This window comes from Syzygium oleosum, unplaced genomic scaffold, assembly GCF_021117445.2.
Source record: "Syzygium oleosum isolate NSW1041296 unplaced genomic scaffold, Sole_v2.1 Sole_v2.22, whole genome shotgun sequence".
NCBI lineage: Eukaryota > Viridiplantae > Streptophyta > Magnoliopsida > Myrtales > Myrtaceae > Syzygium > Syzygium oleosum.
The window spans coordinates 6,093,931-6,112,715 of NW_026607506.1; the positions used below are offsets into that span (position 1 = coordinate 6,093,931).

General features: G+C 41.4%; 1 protein-coding gene across 2 annotated transcripts; it reads right to left on the minus strand.

Moving 5' to 3' along the window:
* Positions 1-665: 665 nt before the first annotated feature.
* LOC115689373 (E3 ubiquitin-protein ligase UPL1) lies at positions 666-17,173 on the minus strand. 2 transcript variants are annotated; one of them, XM_056321215.1, is made up of 17 exons: positions 16,818-17,173; positions 15,128-15,223; positions 14,838-15,044; positions 6,495-14,405; positions 6,110-6,424; positions 5,558-5,759; positions 5,196-5,482; positions 4,780-5,060; positions 3,464-4,580; positions 3,226-3,372; positions 3,029-3,109; positions 2,697-2,922; positions 2,479-2,618; positions 2,204-2,310; positions 1,946-2,092; positions 1,421-1,457; positions 666-1,070 (listed from the first exon to the last, which is right to left on the minus strand). In XM_056321215.1, the coding sequence occupies exons 1-15, from the start codon at positions 16,845-16,847 to the stop codon at positions 1,990-1,992; spliced, it is 11,250 nt and encodes a 3,749-aa protein (XP_056177190.1). In that variant the 5' UTR covers positions 16,848-17,173; the 3' UTR covers positions 666-1,070; positions 1,421-1,457; positions 1,946-1,989. The 2 variants fall into 2 exon arrangements, with proteins under 2 accessions (XP_056177190.1, XP_056177189.1); XM_056321214.1 differs by having other exon boundaries at positions 6,495-14,408.
* Positions 17,174-18,785: the final 1,612 nt, after the last annotated feature.

Below are 18,785 nucleotides of genomic sequence, written 5' to 3' on the forward strand. Positions count from 1 at the left end.
GCGTAGACAGATTTGAAATTTAAGTGAAAGTTTCAAATTTTTTTATTTAAAAAAATTCGAAAAAAAAATAAAATTAGATCAAAAGATATTTTCTTTTTTTGTTAACAAATTACCCAGATTTATCGTGACTTTTCAGACATTTTCATCGCTGATGAATAGTAGAAAATAGAAGGAGGACAGATTCCTGCAAGGGGTGGCCTAATTGATAACATCAATTTCGACTCCTGTTTTAAACTTATGCTGGCTTCTGTCTGCCACGCCAACAACATTGTCACGAGCCAATGTCCCCCCCATCATCTACACAAACACAAGAACGCAACAGCAACACAGCCTCAGATCACCCTATAATTAAGGCCCTTCGTTTTCATCGCCTTTTACCCTTCTCGACAGACACTTGTGTAGTTTCTCCCACACGCAGTCAATGGTGTCGGGGACCCGATTGCTGTGGCTCTTTGTGGGAAAACCACGACGGAAGATGAATATCGGCTTATTTTCGATCCTCGCCATGCGGAGACGCACCCTTAAGAGATGGGTACATGGCCAAGCAATTATGCATCATTTGGAGGTCGGTATATACCACACCACCCGAGCTTCCCTTTGCTGAAATTTAGGGCGGACAACGAACAGCACGAATATGAAAGAGCATAATTTTGCACCTTTGGCAGTACATCGATTCCATCCGTTCCTATATATCATTGCCTTTATCAAAAGGTGGGTCTGTTTATGTACAGAAAAGAGGTGATAATTAAGCTGGGCTGTCTCTATCCAAGAGCTGTAAATGAAATTCATAATGCACAAAAAAGAAAGGCAGCTCCTTGTGCTGGGTTTACTTCGGTTCTCGGGCGCAGTAAAGCATACTATGTACCAGGCCTACTTGCTAAGAGGCTATGCAACTATTACTACATTTATGTAAATATCAGGCTCGTCTTCTTTTAACTTGAAACCGAAATTTGCTCCCGCTTATTTCTCAAGAAGGGTTGTATGGAAGCTCAGAGAGTCATCTGATCACACGCCTTCAGCACCGGGGGTAAAAGCTCCGCAGTAGTTTGAATCGACGAGAACACCTCCGCCTGCCAATATGATCAATCAACCAACCCAGAATTGTCTCGATGCCATGCAAGTTAATATTAAGAGATTCTCAAAATATGAATCTAACATAAGGCGCCCATGAGCATATGTTCCAGAGAACAAAACCCACTCTTCAGGGCTATCAAGTACAGGCACCGTGATTATCGATTGTAATGCCACCGAGACGCAACAATGTTAGCCTAGGTATTACATAACCAAGTAAAGTGACTAAGCAAAGCAAAAGTTACTCAAGGATAACATATATCAATCACAGCACGTCCATCGCCAAGGCGGTCAGATAAAACATTGACTTTACTGATAATACTCAAATCTGTATAAATCAATCTATTACCTGGAAATGGAGCAGCTGAAATTGATGCAGCTTGTACCTTCAGATACACACAACATTTTTAAGCGTCAGAAATCGGTCCAGCCACAATCCTTAAATGTTCAGATATGTAACATTTAATTCTGCTCAAATACAACCAACCACCAAATCATTTTTTTAATAAGTGGGCCCAGATTCATGGATCTTTATACACCACCATGTGAAAATCAAAACATTAGATCCCAAGGTGAATCCAGTTAAGTATGTTATGAATTCAGAAGAACAAAAAATTTTAATCAGGTCAAATGTGAAGAAAATTCCATTAAACAAATTGGAACAAGAAGCTACTTTAACCTGCAATTTGAGAAGGATCTTCCTCAGTACCATATAAATAAAATAAATGTTCATATCTCCTTTTTAATATTTTTGTTTGACGGAGAATACCGCATAAAAAAGTTCTCCTCACATACGTGGTCCATCATTCAGTAACATTGGCAATTCCACCTCTCTACTATGTAAGCGGACCAGATACATCGAATCAAACTGTACCTGAAGACACTTGTAATATCAATGACATCTGGCGTTAAAATTGCTCAACCAAAGCCAAACCCTTCACTAGCCTCGTGAATTGCAAGAAGCAGGCGTTCCTGAAGCTGTTCTTTGGAAATATATTCTGGCAGGTCCAGTTGATTAAAACTGAAAAAAAAGAGACGCTCGCATAACTAATCATAAAATTTTTCAGTACATACGTCATGACAACTCCAGTGACCATAGTTCGCATTGCAATTAGTTTTTCCATCCACTGACCATGTATGAGCTGAAGGTAGCCGGTCAGGAGCTCCATATGCTTTGTGAATCTGGAATCTCTGAGGACCAGAAATGCCTTGCAAAGCCTTGAAGCCCTCTAATGGAACCTGACAGACCCAAAAGGATCCAGTCAATTTTTACAAATAGAACATAATTCATTTGCAACTCCAAAAGCATGCACTTACATTAGATGCTCAAATCCTATTTGGGCCATATAAATAAAAAGTGAACCAAACTGTCATCATCAAGTTAATCAAATCACCAAAGAAAATCACCTTAGAGGTTCCAGTGACAAATTGAAGCAATCTTGCCATGTCTTCTTTGTTAAAAGATTTAACAACCTCCCAAAACCACTGAACAACACTAGATGCGGCTGAAAAACCAGTATACTCGGCGTTGGCTCTCAAATCATCCACTGCAAGAGTATTTAATTATAAATGTCACAAGCACTAACAAGAAAAAATAATTGCTAACAGAAGAAGAGCCAACTCACAATCAATTTCTGGAAGTCCACTAATCAGTAGCTCAAGCTCTTTATCATTGAAAATAGATATGAGCTCCCGAGTTATTAACTCATTAAAGCCTTCCAGGAAGGAATTGATTTGAGGCCTGATAGCGTTAGTTAAAATATGGTCAGCAACAAGGTCCACGTACTCATGCTTTGTTTCTTCTGTAACCCTAATATTCCTTCCTCCAGGTTTAAGCTCATAGTCGGTGACCTAGTAGGAAAACCACAAGGATCAAAACAACTGAAGAAGCTAACAGAAATATAAGAAATACGGAACAGACAAAGTCAATGATAGTATTTAAAAAAAAAAAACAAACCTCATTTTTCTCATAAAGAATGTGTTTCTCCTCATCTGCATCCATACTGAATGTGAGATCAAGAATGTCACTCACATCGTTCTGCCAGTGAAATAAAAGTCCGGTGATGAATAAGATAATCGCAATATAGTACTCTTCAATATTAAAAACCTGGGCACTATAATAAAGCAGATTATGTATCAGCATATCCTACAAACCTCCAGCATCCACTTCAAATTCTTGTAGTAGTCAGGATCCACAGCTTCTATGTCATGATAAGTTACTTTAATTCCAAGAATATGCTTGTAAAAGGACCGAGTGAAATGAACATCCAATAGCTGCCCATCAAACAATGCTTTAGCAACCTGCATCAAACACAAACCAAAGATATTTTCACTGAAAGAAGAAATTAAAGAAGTAAGCTGTTAATGGAACTTGCACAAAAAAATTTCTTACCACACGTCCAACGAATTTAAAATATGACAGATGTTCAGTTTGGTAGACGGAATTAGGATTTGGCTGAAAAGTCGTGTTGTTTCCCACGGTTGTGAATAAGAGTGCACCTCTGTCGAATATAACCCTTGATAGCAATTGATACCACTCTCGAGTTAGGCCACCAGCATCAATGCCTTCTTCCCCCTGAAATTGCACATTTAGTCGTCCTTTCAGCTCTTGAGTTGGGCGCATGCGCAACTGATTGTAAGAATCCTCCAAGACATAGGCTCGTCTAACACTTATGCGCAAAGGGCCTGAGAGATGTTGCTCATGCTGTTGCCTAATTCTGGACCTGAAGTATGCCCTTTTGTTGTCAAAATCAACCAGCCTTGGTGCCTTCAGCATCATTGAAAGGGAATTCTCCAATAAGCCCGGATTTTGTCGTATAAAAGCATTCAAAAGCCGGCGATGCTTCTCAGCAAACTTAGCAAATGTGACAGTTCCATCAAGCCTTTTGTGAGAGTCCCCATCACCTTCTGCAATCACTGAAGTGGAACTTCCAGGAGATTTTTTTACTTCGTTAGCAGAAATACTAACATGATCCTGTTGCGGGACAGAATTACTGGCTTGCAGCTTCTCACACAAAACAAAGAAAGCCTCTATATAGGGAAGAAGACGTTGAGTCCCTGGAGGAAGGGGAGATCCAGGAGTGGTTCCCTGCACGTGCTCCACAATATTCATGTGTGACAGCGAGTTCTGACACAGCTGTGTCTCTGTCATGCTTATACAGTCACTAAGTTCTTGCCACAACGACTCAAGAGCAAGATTCAACTTCCACATCATAGCTTGCTCCTCCTGTTCCACACCAATATCAACACTTGGGTTCCCATCAACACTGGATGAAGTGAGAGCGCTAAGTGCTTGAAGCACTCGTAGGATAGCAGCCCCGGCTATGGAACCAGCACTTAAACCCAGCATGTGTGTATTCTTCAGGGTATTTAGTTCACAGACAGCAGAGCCGCTCAACTGATGAGCCAATTCAGAAAGCTTTGAGATAAATAATTTCCTGTGGGGAGCAGCAACTAGTGCCAACTTCTTCAGCACCTCACCAGCAAGAGCATAAACTTTATCCGAAAGCCTGCAAAATAGTTGAACGGCTGACTACTTATTGTTTTTTACTAGAGCAGGGAGCAAGATCAGAGAATCAACATATCTTGGGAGTAATCAAACATAGTCAAACTTAAAACTTCACGTCATTCAGTAGGAATTAGTAGAAAAGGATGGATACTGCAAACACAGGTGATATCCAAAGATCAAATAAGAATCAAGATCAGTACCCCTCATGTCCCAGCAAACAGCACAAATTGCATAAATCAGAGTGTGGCAGCTGCAGGAAGACATCACATATACTGATGCTTCTCCTTCCGCTTGAAGAAGATAAGTTCAGATTTGAATTTTCATCCTCTTTATGAAGCTCTGGCTCTAATGAAGATTTCTCGTTTTTTCCATGCTCTGATTGCTCTGGTGGCTGGGGCTCATTCATGACTTGTTCAGACCGAGATTGACTTTCTAATTTTGAAGCCGCGTTATAAACTACAACTTGAAGCAGACCTAATACCTGCGCCATGGATATTTTATGAATATCTTACAGCAAATTCTGAGATCAATAAATTGAAAACACTAACTGATGCTTATAAATCTAAAGCACAGTAAGGTCCTGTATCTAACAATAGCTGTGAAGGACGTCACTTACCTGCTCAAAATGAGTAGTGCCCCGTGAAAACAGGGATCTGTTCAAGAGCTTCAAGAATAGGACCAAAGGAACATCTCCATCCTGAATTTGACATCCATCTGATGAAGCTCCTTCTTCGACAATTTTCTCTTTACCTTTATGTAACTTTGCATCTGTGTGACTTGGGCTTGAAAGCTCCCGCAAGAGTGAGAAATCAAAGTAAAACAACATACTTGCTACGGCAGGATGATTTCTAGCCAAGGAAGTCAAAATCTCAACAATTCGACGCAACACCAAAGGAGGAAGACCTGACGGAACATTTTAGAGACCATGTTAGAAAGAAACAAAGGTAACTAGATCCACCCTAAAAGAAGAAGATATACCATCCAACAACTGTGAACGGCCATAAACAATGTTTGACTGACAGCCATAGAGCCTCAGGGAGTTGATTTTCGCCAATCCACTTTCTGAACCTTCAGCTTCTGGCTTAATCATATTGAGCAAAAGATGAACCAAACTTGACCTTGTAATGCTGTGTGCACATAAGTTAAGCAAGAGTCTCTGGAGCAGGCCCTTGCCAAGAGGCTATCCACATGAGAGGCAGCAAAGTCTATGTTAGCCAAAACTTACTACCAAGAACAAAGAGAAGATAACACACAGATATTGAAATGTAAATTTTGAACATTCAGAGAGTCCAAGATTCTTTGCAAGTTAGATATTGCAAAAGACTGACTAATGACAAGTCCTCCTACCATATCTGAAATGCACCTCTTTCCTAGCACCAAAAAAAAAAAAAAATCTATAGATGCTCAACTACCGAGACAGTTAAAACATATGCAAACCAGTCATCTATGCAAATGTGCTTCAACCCGCAGATGCTAGGGGATTCTTTCAACATATTTTACTATCTTTAATAGGCCATGGAATAGCATTACCTGAGCTAACCTTAGGAGGCGAATTAATGCTTTTAGTGCATTTGTATCCAAAAGTGGTTCACCCTCATATTCCTTCATCTTCAAGCTATCAGATACAGTAGAAGATGCCCTTCGGCCAATTGTAACTCCAACACCCCTGTCCATTGCTGGCCTATCAAAACCCAAACCATTCCTCCGGTTACTCAGTCTGTGACTGCTTCCAAACAGGCTACGAGCTTGATAATGACTCATTGCTCGATCCCTCAGCATATGGGCTTCAGCCAGTAGTGGGGAAGGCAATGCTGACAACACTGCTTCTGATGAAGTCAAAAGCACCTAGACAAAAGCATAAAGTTAGCATTATGAAGCATGGTGAAAACTAGGAGGATGGGCAAAAAATCCTAACCTCTTCACGTAAATCAGCTGGAAAAGTAGCAATTATTGAGGCATTATCCATATCGACTGGCTGGGCCAGCTGTGCACTCCTTTGCGCTCTTTGTTGGGCCAGAACTTCTGCTTGAATATCTGGAGGAAGGGCAGCTAAGAACTCGGGATCAATTTCATCTGCTGATGGTGGCACATAAGTTGGAGGTTGAACGGATTGGGCTTGTTGAGAAGCTAGAACTTCCGCACGCAAGTCTTCAGGTAACGCCTCCAAGAATGTTGGATCAATAACATTTCCCCCAGGAACATCACTATCTAAACCAGTTTGATCGGTGTGATCGCCATTTTGAGCAACCACAGCGGCCTGCATTGCTGACAGTTCATTCCCACCAGGTTCAGGGACAGGCACAGATTGCTCAATTTGATTTTCTTCGGCATCAAAACTATTCATGTCAATGTCAGCATTGGGCAGTGTGGAAGACGCGTCAGCTTCACTTGCCATATCTAAATTAGGAAGAGCAATGACATGATTATTGGCCTGATCACCCACCACTAAAGATCCTCCAGTACTATGAGCAGCTATATCATGTCCATCTGCAAGCACATTTAAGCCCACTTGATCAACTGACTCTGTTGATGAGATGACCAACTCCTGTACCGTCTCTCCCTCCTGACCAATGGCCCCGTTTCTATCCCCAATTTCCATGCTATCTTGTTGACCGGGAGTGTAGTTCAATGAAAGAGGTTGAATAGACATGGGTTCATCGGCAGCCGACTCAGTATTGACTTGCTCTTCAAGAGGAACACTCTCAACAGGCTGAATATTCTCTTGATTTTCAGCTTCATTACAACCTTCTTGATGTTGATCCTCAGCTGGTTGGCCAATGCTATTGTTGACCTCAACTGCTGGTTGAATACTACTTGAAGGTGGGGCATCCAGCTGTTCCTTCTCCTGTACCTCCGAATTCTCTAATTGCCTTTCAGTTGGACTGCTGGCAGGAATGCTTTGATTAAAGTGAGATAAGAACTGGTCTTCTATTGCCTGAGCTATTGCAGAAGCTTGAGAACCAATCTGGGGCTGACCGTCATCAGTCCACCGTCCGTCACCAGGTCCTCTGCGACCTGGTAGTTGTAACGAGTCCAAATTTATCGAGTAATCGGACAAAGGTGGAGGTGCTGAGCCTCCAAGACGATTACTAAACAGACTACTCGGCAAATGATCATATGGAAGGACAGGAGCATCAAACATGTAAAAGTGAGACGCATCAAAGCTTTCAGATGTCAAAGATTCTAGATCCCTGGATGAATTCCCTCCGGACCACATAGAGACCATGTCTCCCGACTGATTTGGTCTTAATAGAAGGGGATGCTGGAAACCAGATGTTTCTGCGGTGGATCGTTCAAAGGAAGCCCTACCTGTCTGCCGACGCCGTTCAAAACCCAGCGATCTACGGAGACCAAAAAGGTCATCCACATTCACCCCTTCAAAAGGTTCAGCTGCAACATCAATAAGACCGCCTGTAGCTCCAGGTTGACCAAGCACCTGCAAATGATCATCTAACCCATCAAGAGCTTCCCGCCATCTTACTTCAATAACGCGGTTTTCATGAAAGTCATCATCTTCTTCATCAATCATCTCATCATTGAAGTCATCCCCTAGGCCAGTGTCATCATGGTCTTCTACATCAGTATCAGCTAGAGACATCATACCATTACCATCTTCAGCTTCATCCTCGTCCTCACCATCGTCATCATCGTCATCATCCTCACCATCATCACCCATGTCATCTTCATCACCCATATCATCATCTGCTCTGTTCTCGACACCGAATGTCACCTCAAGGTGGTTTGCGTTATGCGATGAACCACCTTCTTCCATCTCTTCCCGCATGAATTCCATCTCAAGGTTTGCAGCAGGACTGGAAGCCAATGTCCCTTCTGCTTCATCTACCCTATTTTGCCCCATCAACCGATCGGGATTAACATCACAACTTGCATCAATTTGGGAAGATCCTCGAAGCTGTGGTTCTTGTGTCTCAGCAGCATCTGCAACTTCCTCTTGACCGGACCTGCTCTGACTTTGCTCTGCCGTTTCCACAGCTGAAGTTGCGTTCATATGCTCGTTCACCCTATCAATTGTCCCCACAATTTTTTTCTTATTCGAACCATCTGACTTGATTACTGGCTCATTCATATTGGCAGCTCTTGTGAGGCTCTCCAGAGATTTGACTATAAGGTTTACAGTTTTTGGAGCATCAGGATGGTCCAGATCAATAATTTGAAGAATTCCTGTCAGACACTGTACCATGCCTCCATCTATCATACTTTTTGCTATGTCAGGTGAGCATCCTGAACCAGGCAAGGTGCCAGGTGATGAATTTTTTGACAATACAGAATATGCTAACTCAACAAACGAAAAAACCTTTTTATCTGGCAATAAAGCGGTTCTGGCAGAGTTGCTTTCCAGGTTTGAGAAAGACAACAATGTTTTCACTAATTCACAGATCACTCGCCTTCGCCCTTCTCCGGATCGACCACACAAAACAACCAGAAACCATGACGCCTTCTCAGACAACTTGTCTCTCCATTCATCAGGTCCTAAAGATTTATCCGCTGATAAGGGAAGGAGATAATGCAAAACATGGTGTAATATTCCAGAGCTGTCTGGATTACTAGAAACTTGTAGCTGAGCCATCTCGAGATCCCGTTTCAATATAACTCCCACAGCATGTGCGTACATCAAAAGAATATCACTCAATAATTTCAGGACAAAAGTTACTTTAGCCAATCCAGCAGATCTATCAAATTCCAACTCATTTTTTCTGTTATCACCAACCTTGCTTTTGCCTTTTACCTTCATTATAGGTTCATCAACCTCCATGGGCGATGAGCAATTCCCACCCTCCTCCTGGCCTTTCAGTGAAGGAAATTTCAGTACAATATCAAGGAGCTGGTCAATGACCTGGGTGAGATTGGCAGGAACTTTTTTGTGGACCTTAGAACATTTAGCTGATCCCTCAAGAGCCTTACTTTCAGTAGCCCGACCAGTTTCATTCAAATTTAGACTGTGTTCACTCGATGTTTTTGGCTTTTCCTTTTCCTTTGACAAAACAACAAAGTTCCTGCCCCCTGATGACTCCACTTGACAAACAGCAATTGCAGCTCTCATAAAGATAGCAGGATCTCTGGAGATGACAGGTGCCATAGATGTCAAGAATGTTCTCGGGGATAGACGCCCCGCATGCCTGTTTCCACTCACAGTCTGTCGAATTTCCAATTCCATAGCCGATTGCAGTGTCTGAGGATCTTCGAGCAGATGCCGTATTATAGCAGATGCAACTGTGTCATATCCAGGGAAGAAACAAGCTTTGGGGAGACTGAAAAGTGCTGGCAATGCTCCATTTTCTAGAAACTGCAAAGCCAGCAAGTGAGATTTCGTCAAACGAGCACATAATTGCAGAACGGCTTGCATGATCATCGCAGGGACATGATCCTTTATTAAGTCGCATGCAACTTCCAATAACTTATGACTCTCTTCAATAGTCAAATGACCAGTAGGGTTGCCAAATATCTTCTCCATGGCAGTACCAGATTCTTTGTCACGGACATCAGAAGCTTCTTTATTTTCTGTGATTGGGGCTGTCAATGGTAATGAAGCCTGCTCTGCAGATGAGTCAGGTAGAGATCTCAATGCAACCCCAGTATTCTCTGAAGAAACTTTGGGCCTGGACTGTAGCATGTTATCCAATATAAGTAGCAATGCGCTAATGCACTTTTGGAACAAAGTCTCATCCCCCCACTCACTTCTAGACTTGGAGTTCATCAGAATATCTATTGCAGCAGACACAATACCCTCTTGGGCAGCAATTTCTCGTGCACTTCCATCTTCTAAAAGGAGCAGTGCCATAACACGGGATATGATACAAAGTGCATTTATGTCCCTCAACATATGCCCAGAAAGCTTTAACTGCTGGATAAGATATACCACCACCTTTGAACGATCTTCTCCTTTGTTTCGGTTGCAGAGGGTAGAAAACAGATCCGTCAAGGTGAAGGCCATAATGTCACCATTGTGAAACAATTTGATTGAAGCAGTAAGTATATCATCAACAGGGGGCGCCTTAGTCTGCCCTCCATCCGTTTCAACATCCATTGACTTGTCAGCGACATCAATTTTACTGGTTTCAGAAGAACTCCCCAGCGACAGAGCAAGTGCTTGTGCCAGTTCATCATCCTCCTGCACAGGATCCTCAGCATGACTGAACAACCACTCCATCGCCATTTCGACACTATTTGTTTCAACCCGTCTTAAGGCTTCCTCTGCTCTTGCCCTTGTAAAACCCATTTCAACAATGGTTACAATGGTTGCCTCGTCAGGTGGAGGCGGCACATATCGCTGGTTCGTACTCCCAACAGCACCATTACGGTTCCGTTTCAAATCTCCAGTGCCTGAATACACGTGCGTAACAAGGGAAACAATAGAAGCGATAAAACCAGGACTGCAATTGGGAAACAGTTGGTGATTCCAGATGGGAAGTATGACATCCACAACTTGAGATTGCAACATCTTCACAAAGACTTCCGGATCCCTTGGTACTGGAAAAAGTCCTATAGACAGACCAGTTGTAGCCGGTTGCACAAGCAACTGAGCCTGGGAGGCAGAAGGAGATAACAGAAAAGCAGGGTTAACAAAATACTCCAATTCGCGACAGTAGCTTTGAAGCGTATCGAGAAGCCATGTTATGCCAGATTGTTTAGTTTCTTCAACCAGCTTGTCATGATCATCCCCTGATGTTCTTATAGAAGATGGAAGTGTCCAGAGCAGCTGACTCGTAGCTTCAAAAGTGGTAAGTAGCTCTTTGAATGTTTCATGAACATAAAAGCTGTTCACTATTGCTGCATAACATGTTCGGCGTTTACTGTCAAATGTGACAGCCGCCATATCATCCACAACCTTACCAAGGTACCGACATTTCACTGTCACTGACGGAGACGAGTTAAGCCCTTCAGAAGTTGAATGCCCAGAAAAATTAAGAGCGTCGACAAAAATTTTTGCCAAAGCAGATCCAAGGGTCTTTGAAGCCGTTCCCAATGCGCCTGAGTCACCTCTGCGACGGTTTGATGAGGTGAACCCCTTGACAAGTGCTGTAAAAAAGGAACGTATTGTTGATGCCAATTTGCCCAAAATTTCTATGACGAGGACATCTGGACTCTTCTTTTTCAATTCTAAGGACGATGTATCTGGTGCATTTGAGTAAGCTTCAGAGTCAATGTTCAAAGCCTCCAAATGCCTCCCTGTCCTTCCTCCACGTATGCGTGTGAAACCATGCCGAGTACGTCGGTGTAAACCTTCACTAGCACGCACAATTGAAAGAAATTCCCTCTCTCCGCCCCACAAAGAATGAGAACTGTTCCTCACTGAAACAGGGTTCATGTATCTCACTACCGGCATATTTGCATCGTCATCACTCTCTCTTCCAACAGCACTGGAAGAACCTCCATCAGAACTCTCAGGTTCTTGCTCAAGATTCCTCTTCTCTTCCCCCTTAGAATCACTAAACAAAGATATTTGCCAGATTATTTCCCTATATGCCCTCCCAATACCCTTCAATATATCAGCATCCGCAGCACCCAGTTCAGAAAATAAAGTCGTAGTCCCTTTCAACAAGAAATTAGAAAGAGACAGAATACCTTCGAGAATAAAAAGATGTCGCAAAACAGTGGCTTGCCTTGTAGATTCAATTGCTGCAAATGAAGTCCCTCCAACCGACATTAAGAGAACAACTGCTTCCTTTAGATGCTCCCTGATAAAGGCACATACTGCACGTGCGAGAGAAGCAGAGTGCTGCATTGAAAAGTTTTTGAAAGCAACAGACAAACTATGCCCGAGTGAAGCTGACAGTGGCATTAAAGGCAAGGTTAGCAACCTTAGGACAGCTTCAATCCCCTTCTTCTCAACAAACAAACGACATGTTTCAGCATTCTGAAGCACCGTTTCAAGAAGACGAGCCGCATTACTTGCAAAATCTGGTAGAAAAGCCTCAGCATTCAAGCCAGAAGCATCAGATGATGGCTCTAGGTTATGCTCCAAAACATCCATCTTGGATGAGTCCCTATCATCTGGGGATACAAAACTTCCCCCTTCAGCATCAGTTTCCATGGGAATAGCAGAGGATGAGCACACAGGCTCAATAGACGAGTGGGATGACTCAACCCCTAACCCAATGTTTGAAATTACGTTCAAAATCTCAATAAGCATATCCACACCAGGTCCACGCAATGAGGAAGCATGGCGGAGTAGTTCGTCCAGTCCACTAGACAAGGAACCGGGTGTATCGCCAGTAAGCCAGCGCAAATATCCTCTAGAGGTAAATATTTTCACAAAGCACCTCAAGGCATTTCGATCTTTCACAACCTGGAGACCGTTATTATTGAGGCACAAGGCATCTAGACACTGAGGTATGCAAGATATTGCTTCTGCAGAGCAGATAGCACCATCCAAGATAGCATCCAAGAAAGCAGAAGGAAGACCAGCTGCCTCTAAAATGGAAAAGCATGTAGGATCTTTATGGATCAAATCACTCATGACAGTCGCTGCAAGTGAGAAAACACCACCGCCAAAATCTTTTGCCCTTTGGAAAATTACACACAGGCAATGAGGCAGCAACCTCTCGGTGGAGCCATTAATACTTGTAGTATTTCCAGGAGCATAAGTTCCAAGGGATATTGCACGCAACAAAGCTTTCATTAGTAGCCGCCGGTGGTGTGAAACTAATGATTCAGAATACAGAGGCTGTAAGTTATCCAGGTCGCTGGAAGCGCCGGACACTACATCTGCACTGGCACTGCACTCAGCCTTTTCACCTTGTTGCTTAGAACCATTTTCTACATAAGACACTTCTATCTCCAAGCGTTTAATGGTATCATCCAGACCACCCAGCTCCCTGAACAATGCAGCAGCTGGATTACTATAATCCATGAAAGCTTCAAGAATATGCACAGCTGTACAGACCAAATGCAAGTGCTGTGGATCCGTATCATTGAGAAGGGGAAGCAAAGTAGCTATGAATCCTGCTTCCCGCATGGCTGAACACCCAGTTGATGACGAAACCAGAGTGGTAACAAGAGATAGTAGAGCCTCAGCAAATACAACAGACCACTTTGAGGAGCCACTTGTAACAGACTCGATAGCCTTCTGCACGAGACTGGAAAGGATACCTCGGTATCCACCTGATGTAACTGTAGTCAGGACGGTTGTCTGACGAGATCGATCCTGACAAAGAGCAACCAATGAAAGTAGACACAGTATGCGGATTTTTTCAGGAACTGCATCTTCGTGGCTCAATAATGATAATAATTCATTGATGAACTCGGGCTCTGTATTAAAGAAAGAAACTAAATCATCAGCATCACTGCTTGCTTTAACTAGAACTATGAAGGCATATAGGCGAATGCAGGTGTACTGCTGCCGAGCAGCTAAAGAGCCAAACGCCCTTGCAAACCGCAGTCTTGTTAGCAATGAAAATCTTAAACCACTGGGTACTTTGTACTCTATAACAAGCTTATTCAAAAGCTCTAGATCAGTTTCCGGACAAGCATTCACATTAGGCAGATGAATGACCCGTAACCCCTGGATTAGCTGGTGCTCATTTCCTGAATCTCTAGGCAATTCATCTGCCTCATAAAATTCAAAATGAAGGGTGCAGCCCAACTCATGGGCAATGGTGTCACATCCACTCTGCACAGCACATGCAACAAGTCCAAGGCCCTCTTCCTTTCCACCCCAACCTTGTGCAAGAGCATAAAGCTTGGATTTCAAAGATGCGTCTCTGATAGAGCCCTTCCCTATAGTCTTTTTAAGGAAGGCAGCCAAAGTTTGCAAGCAAGCCTCAACAACATCCACATCAGTTGAAGCAAGCAAAGATGAGAGATGCTGCTGCATTCACACACCAAAAGCAGGAGTTTCAGTGATAAAAAAATATAATTAAAGGTCACCTTATTCATTGCACTAAAAAGTTAAAATTGTTCTCACTACTTAAAGGGTAACTTCCCATCTCAACTACGGCAACATGGGCTGAAAATGTAAAACTTACAACGATGCAATCATGTGACGTGATACCTATATAGGTACGTGTCTATTCCAGGATTCTGTTTCTCTATTTACTAACCACTTTTTTTCTGTTTCTCTAAATTTTCTAAAAACAGGACTCCTTAATTCAAGTATGGTAACGACACTTAGAAGTATGCTGTGACACAGCTTAATAAAGGGCAGGTGATAAACCAGTGCCTCCAGTTAAGACCAGCCCGAAAAATTTCAGTGTTGCGAGGACAGATTGAGAGTAACAGGAAGAAAAAGGGTACGCACCTCATATGAACTGTAGAAGTGTTTATTCGTGCAATTTTCCAAGATTATTCGTATGGCACGAAGAATTTGAAGAACCGCAGCCTTTGGGAAAGGAGGATCAGATTCCAAAAAATTATCCTCGAGCTGTAAATCTTTTCTCGACTTAATGTGCTTCTCAAAAAATGAATCAAAATGATTGAAAAGATCAACCCAGTGATGAAAATCTCCCTGCATCGCCCAAAGATGATCCTAAAGTGATGAGTACCATTTGTAAAGCAATGTAACATTCAACTTAAAAGTAATAAACTCACCTTATCAAACTCCCAGACAAAACATTTAAGGGGTTCTTCTATGTTCTCGAGTGGAACAGCAGTAACACTGTCAATGAAGGATCTAATCTTTGGAGGCTGCAGCAAAAAATGGAAAATAAAGTCCAACCAAATATGAGAATTATTGATTTGGATGCTTTTCTATGGCCATATAAATGCATTTTTAACAGAGATGCAAGATTATTGAAGTGAAAAATATAACATAACTTGAAAATAAATAACAACTTCCATTCCTGCTCTAACCAATTCCCTGTCACTTCTCAATTGATGCACAAAATTGTCTTGTGTCTACCAATAAAATTTGAGAAAGTTCAAACGAAAAGCCTCCATATTGCAAAACAGTGCTCAAATGTCAGCTAAAGTGAGATCAGGAAATTCCATCATAGTACCATTAACAAGGCAAAAGCAAAGGGCACTAAGCAGCCTCATTCTCCAATGTCTTGAAAAATAGTCCATGCAACAAAGATGCTAATAACTCATTGTCCTAATATCCTCCAACGATAAACGATCTAGCACGGAAATTCCAGATTCAGAGTCGTATCACGATCAGAATACGCCATTTGCAAACTCTAAGCTTACATCTCAAAGCTCAAAACATAAGCTTTAAAATATTTCTGGGTTATTAAAATAAGACCGAGTCAACAAACAAAGCTCCTCATCTTTATTTCAATAATCAAGTCGATCTGAAAAAATCTTACAAATGTCATCATCATTTTCTCTGGTAACCAGAAGCACTGAACCAGATACCATTTTCTTGTTTGAACTTTGTAAGTGTCTTAACCATTGGTCATTGCTCAATCTTGATTGGAAAAGGTTGGACTTTAAGATGTAAAATTTACCCTTTTTTCCCCTTTTTGCATTAGGTACAGAATTTACCTTGCTACTAATGTACTTACTTTGAACTGTATTAGGTTGGTCAGAGTGAATTACCATCACTCCAAGAACAGAGAAAATCTAAAATCTAGAAACCAACTCAAATCACACCGTTCTACTGCAAAATTAATGTCTCTAGTTTCGTCTCCTAGGTCCTTGTCTAAAAGGAGAAGAAACAAATAAAACCATCTTGTCTGATAATCCAGTCAGCCAAATAACCCAAATAAATTACTAAAAGCCCTCTCTTGATACGAACTTTATCCAGCTCCACAGGATTAAATCCCTAATACGTTGCATATAAGCAAATTTCCAATATAACATTCCTGTCCATACGCAGCATCCTGTGTTAACTAAAGACCAAGAACAATATGCTGTGAAAAGATTACCTTTGAACCCAAAACCCAGTCAGTAGACACCATCGAGTGGAATTGGAGGTAAGACGGGGGAAAAGATCGTGAAGTTCAATATGATCCGTCGTAGGAAGCTAAGTCTTGCTAGTTTATAATAAAACACGACCTTGTATGATCCTCAGTTCACGACAAGACATTGCTTCACATCGGTGAGACTAAGGAGGGGGGGGAGGGAAGGACAAAACCATGCAGTGATCGGTGATGATATAAGCCCTGGTAGTTCACAGAACCTCATTGCATAAAAGGGGGGGGGGGGGATCAACTAGCTAAACAGACCAAACTCCCGACAGAACAATCACAGGCAATTCGATTCCTCACCCGCAGACAACCAATTCACGAAACCACACTAACTACAAGTAATCGAACGCGCGAGATAAATTGACACTGACCACTTCCACGGCCCTCCGCTTCATCTTCATGCCGCGACCGCACGCATTGCACGCAGCGAGAGCACTTCCGGGAACCGATCAATCCTCGGGGCGGCGAGAATTGACCGATCAAAGACACGCACACCCACCCGGACGGGGCGGGGCTGATGCGGGGCGACCGAGGCGGAGCAGCGGCGGAGCTCCTGACCACTGTTCCCGGCGATCGGGCGCTCCGACGACGCCGCGATTGCAGAATCCCCGAGCGCGCAAACCGCCTGGGATTGGGCTCACCCGCGATTCAGACTTAGGGTTTTACGACGATCAAAGCGAAGGATTTAGAGCGAGAGAGAAGAGAGAGAGAGATGAGTGGAGAAGAATTCTATTCTTAACTGGGAAGGAGTTGCGGAGTGGTGCTCTGTATTTATACTGAGGAGGGGAAGGGAGAATTTGGGAAAAAATTAGCATGGGAAAATTAGAGAATAATCATCAAAAAAACACCCCAAAAAAATATTTTCTTGGGGAAGAATTGTGAAAAAAAAGGATGTTGGTTTAAGGAAATTCACCCTTATCAAATGATTTTATTATATTTCTCGGCTTGGCCAATTTTACCATAATCGCGCGATTCTTTTTCCCGGCTAATTTGGTATATTAGGTGGATCCAGAAAAGTTCACTCGGAGAGCCCGACCCGCGCACGCGTTTTTCTAGTAGTGAAACCCGGTCTGGATTTTGTTTCCTAGTTGTTTAAGTGAGGATTGAGACCATGAGTATATTGGATTTGAACTGCTGCCGCCGATAAGTAAAACTTAATTTTGTCAAATTCGTAAAATTGGGTTGATTTCTTGATATTTAAATATCATTGTAGTGTTAAAAGGTTTATTTTTAGCAAGGTTACTAAAATTGAGGTTTCTCTCCGTTTATTTTGCAGAAAATGAATGATTTACAAAATATTTTTCTAAAAATGATTATTTATATTGCTTGAAATAATTAATTAATTGAAAATATTTTCATTATCAACAATATATTTAAACATTTTCGTGGATTGTAAAAATATTTTTTGTTTATTCATTTTTGTAAGTAATATAAGCAATTGTTTTGAAAAAAATATTTTCTAAATCATACATTTTTCGCGAAACAAACGGAGGCTTAATCATAACATAATTATCTAATACATTAATATGAAGAGAGAAGAACAAAGAGTTTTTTTTTGTCAAATAACAAAAAAAAGAAGAATTTAAAACTTGCAAGAGATGAAGTTAGAGGGAATGTTTATTTATCTATACAACACTTCAATTTTCAAAATTTCGTCCTTCTTCACAAATGCTACTTATTCATCATAGAAAGAAAAATGAGCTTGAAAAAGAAAAAAGAATCTGGCTTCCAATTATGAAAGTAGATGTAGATGAGTATCTTCTCATATTTTTCAATCAAGTTAGAAATCCTCATTTGGTATTAATTGATGATATAAGTGCACTTTTGCACCATAAGTCTTTACGGTTGTTGACGATTAACAATTATCTGTAGGATATGATTCATTAGTATTTATGGAATAAAAATCTAATCACCTTCGACAAATAATTGTGCTTTGAAATTCAAAAAAAAAAGACAAAGATAGGATATCTTCAAGTAAAAATTTTTTATCGAATGTGTAGAATGTATAATTAAAACTCGAGATGTTCTTCCTACATTTGTTGTGTGGTAGTCTCGGTAATTGCCACATGGTAAAGATGTAAGACACGTGACATAATTTTGCTACATAGCTCATAGCGATAGACTTTTAGTTTATTTTGGTCATGTTTATTGTGCAAAAAATGAATGATTTTCCAAAAAACAATCACTTACAAAAATGAATGAACGAAAATTATTTTCATTGTTTACGAAATTATTTAAACATAAATTCAATGATAAAAATATTATTCATTGGCTAATTATTTCAAATGATACAATCAATCACTTTTTGGAAAATATTTTCAAAATTATTCATTTTTCGC

Coding starts and splice junctions, on each gene's coding strand:
- LOC115689373 (XM_056321214.1), bottom strand. CDS start 16,847: ATGAAGATGAAGCGGAGGGCCGTGGAAGTG. Junction 14,409..14,837: donor ACTTCTACAGTTCATATGAG/GTGCGTACCCTT, acceptor GTGTGAATGCAG/CAGCATCTCTCATCTTTGCT. Junction 2,311..2,478: donor TTGTCACTGGAACCTCTAAG/GTGATTTTCTTT, acceptor TGGGTCTGTCAG/GTTCCATTAGAGGGCTTCAA.